This window comes from Populus trichocarpa, chromosome 15 (assembly GCF_000002775.5).
Source record: "Populus trichocarpa isolate Nisqually-1 chromosome 15, P.trichocarpa_v4.1, whole genome shotgun sequence".
Taxonomy (NCBI): Eukaryota; Viridiplantae; Streptophyta; class Magnoliopsida; order Malpighiales; family Salicaceae; genus Populus; species Populus trichocarpa.
The window spans coordinates 8,536,222-8,543,686 of NC_037299.2; the positions used below are offsets into that span (position 1 = coordinate 8,536,222).

At 37.3% G+C, this 7,465-nt stretch overlaps 1 protein-coding gene across 1 annotated transcript; it reads right to left on the reverse strand.

Annotated features, from left to right (window-relative positions):
• Window positions 1-395: 395 nt before the first annotated feature.
• Window positions 396-7,184, reverse strand: LOC18105782 (protein IMPAIRED IN BABA-INDUCED STERILITY 1). Its single transcript, XM_024586863.2, has 9 exons — window positions 6,378-7,184; window positions 5,296-5,580; window positions 4,709-5,026; window positions 3,820-4,047; window positions 3,412-3,509; window positions 2,845-2,929; window positions 2,210-2,743; window positions 1,406-1,538; window positions 396-913 (listed from the first exon to the last, which is right to left on the reverse strand). Exons 1-9 carry the CDS (start codon window positions 6,732-6,734, stop codon window positions 894-896), a joined length of 2,058 nt encoding a protein of 685 aa, XP_024442631.1. The 5' UTR covers window positions 6,735-7,184; the 3' UTR covers window positions 396-893.
• Window positions 7,185-7,465: the final 281 nt, after the last annotated feature.

A 7,465-nucleotide genomic window follows, 5' to 3' on the forward strand; every position in this document is an offset into this window, starting at 1 on the left:
CTCACTGGTTCGAGAATATATTTGATGTTAACCTTTTTTCTGAAAATATGAAATACCCGCGCAATTTCTTTCATGACTTCAAGTAGCCGTTACCTAGGCCATATATTTATTTCATCTTATGTAACAGAATTACATAAATATAAACATTTTAATTATTTTTCCGTAATAAGAAAAGTGAACTCACCATGACTTGGAAAGTCACCGAAGGTTTCTTCTGCTCAGTTATGTCATGACTTGGATGGTGGCATCAAAACCCACTTGTTGCTGTGACTTGTCAGCTGAACTACATCGCGGCTCCCAGCGAATGTCTTAAAGGCAAATTACACCTGCTCATGTTTGATCTAATTGCCAAATCTCCAGAATCAGATAGGAAAAAAAAAGAAAAAGGAAACAGATGCTGCAAACCCTGAAAATCTGATCATTTTCATAAATAATCTCAGGTCACTAACCATTATTCCACTTCTTACATGGAGCAGGATAGGTCATATCAGAAAAAAAGCAAAAAAAAGAAAAAGAAAAAACAGCTTGGCAAAACAGTGAATAAATGAAAAAGAAAAGAAAGAGGTGATAATTAACACAAAAGGAATAGGAAAAAAAAGAAGACTAAATGCTCAAATGCAGGAAAAAAGAGAGCAAACCATCAATATGGACCTCTCTTCAATCCAATTTCCTCCTCACTTTTGGATACATAGGATCACAATCAACTTGTAGTTTCTAGATTTTCATTCGACTTTCTATCCAGCTGATGGTTCAATAGCGCCGTTGTTGGGTACGGTAGGTCAGTTTAAACATGTTTCCTTGATGAGTGTTATGGAACCTGTTTTCTTGATTATTACTTCCAGGAGAGAAACCTGTCCATCGTGTCTTTGGAAGCTGAGCATATATAATGATGGTCACTTTCCATGCTTCTTGCCTGGATCTCAAATAAAATTTTAGTCAAATTGAGCATCATGGAACTTCATGAAGATGCATGCACGGTGGCAAGTGGCAACTATCATGATTTGATAAAACTAATGAGTAATGGAAGCCCCACTCTTCCAGAGTTCAAGTTTCCTCTATAATTTCATTTCCAACTTGAGAGAAGCAGTGTTTCATAAATGGCAGCATCAGTTATGACCGTCATGATGGGAAATGATGAATTAGCCACATGTTGTCCCCAATCAATGGTCTGAGGTCCAGTTTACTTACATTTCTTTAGGTATAAATCAACGCCTTCCAGCAATTAATCAAAGTTTTGAGGTAAAACCATAGGATTAAGAAAGGAAAGGAACCAGGGTCTCTAAGATGATTTAAAGCAATGAAGAAAACAATGATGGCATAGCCCAAGTTGGTATGATTGATGATGCAAAACCTTTAGAAAATATTAAAAACAAAAACGAGGGGATTAATATTATCATTTCCGTACCATTTTGAAACCATGATTTTCGGACTGCCTGGCGAATATGGCGCTCATGTCTTTCTAAGAGTTCATCCACTCTGTGCGTCTGAGATAACAAGGGTCCAGAGAAGTCGACCTTGTCCACTTGGTCTTCAAAAACCTATTCAAGTTAAACCTTAAGTTAGATAATCAGTAGACAGTTGCAAACTATAATCTGCACCCCTCTATTCCATTCACAAACACAAACAAAAAATGGTTAAAGTTAATTTCACATCTCAAATTCTGTGCAGTTCAAAAAATCTACAAAGTAATTAGAGCTACGGTCCGAGCAAATCATCCCAGTGTGGTTTAATGGTGTCAGTTTGCCGACTCTTGGCTTAAATCATGATGATGTGAACATTATATTTTGTAAGCCTTATTTTAGCTTTTTGTTTCAACATGTAGTGATCAATAAACAAACAAAAAAGTTACAAGAGACAACTAATAACGCTCCTTTCCTCTCTGAATTTTTTTTTCTGAATAAATAACAATTTTAAAGTTTCAAAATTCTCTCCAGAGTAAAAGAAATAAAAATCTTGAAAAATCGCTGCCCTTGTTGTTCTCTATGCTAAAGCACACCATCACTTACTAGTGACTTGAACCCTGCTGCTAACTCTGTATTCACCACCACCTCCAACCTTTACCAATCTAGGAATTTCATTCGATTTTAAACTATGACAAGCAACATGTGCCTTCAGACAAATTGAAAGCAAGCATCAAGACATATTTCATTTCATCTTTAACAAAGACTGTAATTAAAGTTAGATGCGGTTCTAATATTTACAAACGTACCAAATTACTTCCCCTTGCTTCCATTCCCTCTCTTTGATAAAGTGCCAAAGATAGCTCTTGCGAATGGTACTCCTCGGAAGCATCAAAAGAATCTGGACGTTCAAACTGCCTCCATTGTTTTCGCAAAGCAAGCTTAGAAATTTCATATGAATCATGGCCTCTAGAATTGTTACGGATTCCATGGGTGAGATCCCCATTATCATGTCCTCTTGTGTCATAATTAGTCTTCTGTTGCAACGCAGAAGAGGGTTCTAATCTATTATTAGAATGACCTCTCGAAGTAGACCTACTGTGGGATCTTATGGATGCATCATCTTTTCTCCGTTTTGCCCAAGCAAAACCACTTGAACTAGAAACTTTTAATGGACCAGAAAAAGGAATGTCTCCTTGGGATGCATTCTTTATATGGAAAATCTCTTCCAATTTATCAAGTGATGGCTTCCGTGCCTCTCCACTTGACTTTCTATCTCCTCCCTTTGGAACACGCATGTTACTGATATTGATTTGACCACATTGCTTTTGAGCTGCTAGATCCTGGAGACAGAAAGGAACTTATCACTATCAGTGTGAATCAGCTTCCACAAACACCTGTGCGCGCGTGTGTGCGTGCATGTGTGCTCGTATGAGAGAGAGACCTCTGCTGCCAATTTACTGATTCCACATAGTTTTCTTGTACACTTTCTAGTTTCAGTTCCACGACCTCTCCCACCAATCTTTTTCCTAAAAGTTCAGAGCCAATATAATTGGATGTCAGTATAAGTGTATAACCTATGATCCTGGAGATTTGAGTTTTTTAATAATAAGCCTGCAGTCAATATAGTTTCTAGTCATAAATTTCCAATTGCTGTCCACATAAGGTTTGTAAACTTACAGGCTTTTAAATGAGATTTTAACAAGAGGCATCTGTTTCATTTCTTGGTAATAGCAGTGGTCACATGACAGTAACAAATGCTGTCCAATGCAATTTTAAAGCATGATGGACTAATTTTATCATCATTGGACCCCATATCCATAGGTTGCTCAACTCAATTGCATATTTAGAAAATCCAGCTAATTATATGTCTCAGTTGAGACAGCAGACATGGAATGACTTCATTGCAAGTGCTCTTTAAAAAAAGTAAAGCAGCCAAACCAATGTTTAATTCAGAAGAGAAACAAAATGCTTTTAGAGAAAACTGGATGAGAAAAATGAGAATCCTCACCTCCTTGCCTCCTCACGGTTTTTTGCATCTATCTCTTTGCTAGGTGGGTATTTTGGCAAGTTTGATGGATCACATGGATAAGGTTTTGTGCTGAAATACTGAAAAATTGAAGGTAAGGAGCTTGTGTTAAAATAAGCTTACCAATGCATAAACCTATGGCACCTAGTCACACAATTTCCATAAAAAGACACCCCTTCTATTTTTTGGTCTAAAAAAACAATAATTTCCATAAATGAAGGTTAAACATGAACACTGTTTTTTGGTTAGAACAGAATGTACGTCTAAAATGTGATCCACCAGTGTATGATGATTCAAATAGAACATAAATTATATTTAACTCCATGGCTATATAAATCAAGGTCACCTCTTGAAACGGGCATATCAAATGCTATAGGAGGTAATAATCACCTCAGATGCAAGAGCAGAAGAAGCAGTCCCGCGCTTGTAAGGCTCTACAGAGAGAAGAGTTTTGATCAGGTTCACAGCAGTTGTTGGCAAATCTTTAAGGGTCTCACGAAGGCAACTATCATAAGGTTGCTGTGGTTTGAATAAAGTTGCATGAGGAAGTTTGGACTTTTTCCAGTATTCATCAGGTGGCGACCCACAAAGCTTGAAAATTTTGTGTAATTGTTCAACCTGAAAGAAACAAAAAAGAGCATTCATACAAAATCTTGAAGAAAAAGCAAATCAACAGAAATGACAAGAACAGCTAACTTTTATAAAATATAATTCTTTAGGTCTGCAACAACAAAACTGGTAAACAGGTATATCTGATCATCCCAACATGGGCATGCCTCTGATTTGCCACCCTCTACTGTTAAAATGAGGAACAGAATCACAAAATCGACTGGAACAAGTAACTGCCTTCATGTGATAAATACAAAAATGGTTCTCCTCAAAGCCATCTCACATTGAAATGAGGATAAAATAAAAGCATATCTGGTACCATAACATTCTTTAAGGGATTTTACTTGTACAATCCATTCGTGAATTGGAGAGTTGTTATGATGATTTTCAGGAATCTGTCTCAGAAGCGGGCTTCACAAAATTCTACCACTGATGCCGCTATAATGAAAGGAGAGATAACAACAAAAAGGAGAGAGAGAGAGAGAGAGATGAACGAATCTACTTTACTTGTATTAATTCTAACCCAAGAAAGATATGAGAAAAGTAGTACTCAACAGAAACTACAAATTCCCCCCCCATATAAATCTTTAGCACCTTATTTTTAGTATATTTCACCAATCACACAAAAATCATAATAATGCACAACCATGTACAGGAAAAAGATGCTTACCTCTGTTCTCCCTTGAAGGATTGGTTTTCCAAGAAGAAGTTCTGCAAATACACAGCCTACACTCCAAAGATCAACAGATGCTCCATATTCAGTAGAACCCAACAAAAGTTCAGGAGGACGGTACCACAAAGTCACAACACGACTGGTTAAAGGTTGCCTGTGCCCATAAGTGCAGAAGTTTGCCAATCCAAAATCTCCTACCTTCAGTATACCATCATTGTTTACGAGAAGATTTGATCCTTTGATGTCCCGATGCATTACACCCTTTGAGTGACAGTGATCAAGTCCTGATATTAACTGCTTCATATAGCACTTAATCTGCAAATTAGAGTAATTAATATACTTCAGTGCGCAGAAAAAAATTGCAATTAACTCACAGAGGTGACACCTTAAACATGTAACGAATGTGAACAAATCTCTTACATGATGTTACATTTCTTTGTATTCAAGAATGATTGAGCTTTGTTTTATACAGTAAACTCTAAATTTGATGCTACAGATTAAGAGAAACTTTTTATTTCCATGATGTCTTGAAACACCCAAAAACAAATTCTAGAAAGCAACACAGACAAAGGCAGAGTTAAAACCTGTGCCTCACTGAACCTGACATCAGGGCAAGACAAGAGTCCAGTGATGTCATGCTCCATGTACTCAAAGACGAGGTATATGCTACATGACAATCGTGAAGTGATTAATCCATCCAATTTCATGATGTTGGGATGATCAAGCCTACGAAGAATCAATATCTCTCTTGCCATAAATCGAACACTCTCAGGCTCAAAATTGTCGAACCGAACTTTCTTCAGAGCAACTATCCTCCCAGTTTCAGTCTCACGTGCTCGGAACACACTGCTATATGTACCCTGTCCTATCTATCAAAGCAATTGTACAGAAAATAAGTTGACTATCCAATTGAAGAGGAGAGAATATAAACTAAAATGAAATAGCAGCAGTCATCTAGGCAAGGCTTAAGTTCAGGTGAGTAAGAGAACAAGATGCCTTCACACTTGACATTATAGATTCTAGTCCACACATGAAAATTGCATAAAAGAAGCAACCGACAATCGGATAAAAAAAAGGAAAGAAATTCCTCCACAAAGTTCTAGTTACAGTGAAATAATAAGAGTAATAAGTGCAATTATCAGAATCATGAAGTACTAATCTGGAAGATTCACATAGTATGATGTGAGCAGCCTTCCAAGACCTGGCATTGTTTCGGAACCAAGCTGTCCAGAGATGATTGTAGCTGAACACTGTATAGACTTTTAGCATTATATAAAGATTAAAAGAAGAGTTGTTATGCCAATCACCCAACCCCCAACTGGATTGTTCATTCTAAAACTTCCTTGCTTGTATATTATTTAAAATAAAATAAAATTGAAGGGATTATATTGCGCAAACAACATTTTATTTTCTCCAAAAGAAAAGAAAGAAACAAGTGGATTTTTGATAAATGAAGAACATATACAGCAAGAAGCGCTAATTAGTAGCAAAGGCATTAAAGATTAAATCTTTTTAAACAAACTAACAAAAAAGAATAAAAACAAAAACCAACACCACATTGTCTATGATGACAGAAAAAACACAGCACGTCTCCTCCTCTCCTTTTTTTTTTTTTTTTTTAATTTGAAAAAAATAAACAAATAAAACTTAATAATTAGTTAACAACCTTTTCCAATTTCTCAAAAGCATCAGCCTTGAGAGGGACCCAACCGTGAATGGCTTCTCCAGCTACGGCACTTAACCAGGCGGGCCAACCTGCAGCCACCTGCTCACCTTCAATGTACTTGTGTAAACTCCTCAATCTAAAGCTCAACGACTCGCCATTTGAACTCGGAGCTCTTCCTGACTCGCCCAACTCGCTCCCTCCGCAACTTACCACCACCTGATGGTGGTGGTGATCCCCATTCTTCTTGAAACTGGGGTGCTGGTCCATTCCGACACGAGCCCGGCCCGACCCGGACAAGACAGAATGGTCCAGGGCTGGTGTGACGGACACCGCCTGCTTCGAGCTCACGCAACCCATTTTGGTATGGTGAGAGTCGGGCCCGAGTTGTACTGAGTCGGGTCGGTGAACTCGGATCCAGAAAGACGAGCTTAAAAAGTGGAAGGGTTTTTGTGGGTTTGCAAATGCATGCCCAGGCAGGCAGCTTCCTTGAAAACAAACAAACAAAAATAAAAAGTTGTTTTGCTACTTATACCAGCCAAAAAAAGGAGAGGAAGGGAAAAGAAAAGCTTGGAAATGTTTGTTCTGAATCGTCGCCATGCAGCTAGCTATCTACCCCCCCTTTTTCCTTTCCCTTACTACAATTCTGCGACAATCGCGGAAGATAGATAGGATGGAGACACCGGAATCCACGGAAGGAAAGAAACATCAAACAATAATGACGATGATGATGGGCATAATTACACACCACCCTTGACTTTAATACATGAACGCACTTCGCATGAAGTCCTCCTACTTTAGTACGTGTCTCGGTCTAGGACATAGATTTTAGGGTTAATGTGTGAGTGTGTGTATAAAAGTGATGTTTTCTCTCGTGTATCTTTTTATTATTATTTTTTAGACAAAAATACATCATAAATCATAACAAAAAAGAAAATCACAAGCTTAACAAGACTTGAAAAACTCATAAGAAATTGCTATGGACATATTTGTATTTATGAGGTTTAATGACACGATTTTTTCATTTTTCATATTTTATAAGTTATTATTTTTTTAGGTTTTTCATTTTTTGTATATTTTTTAATATTTTT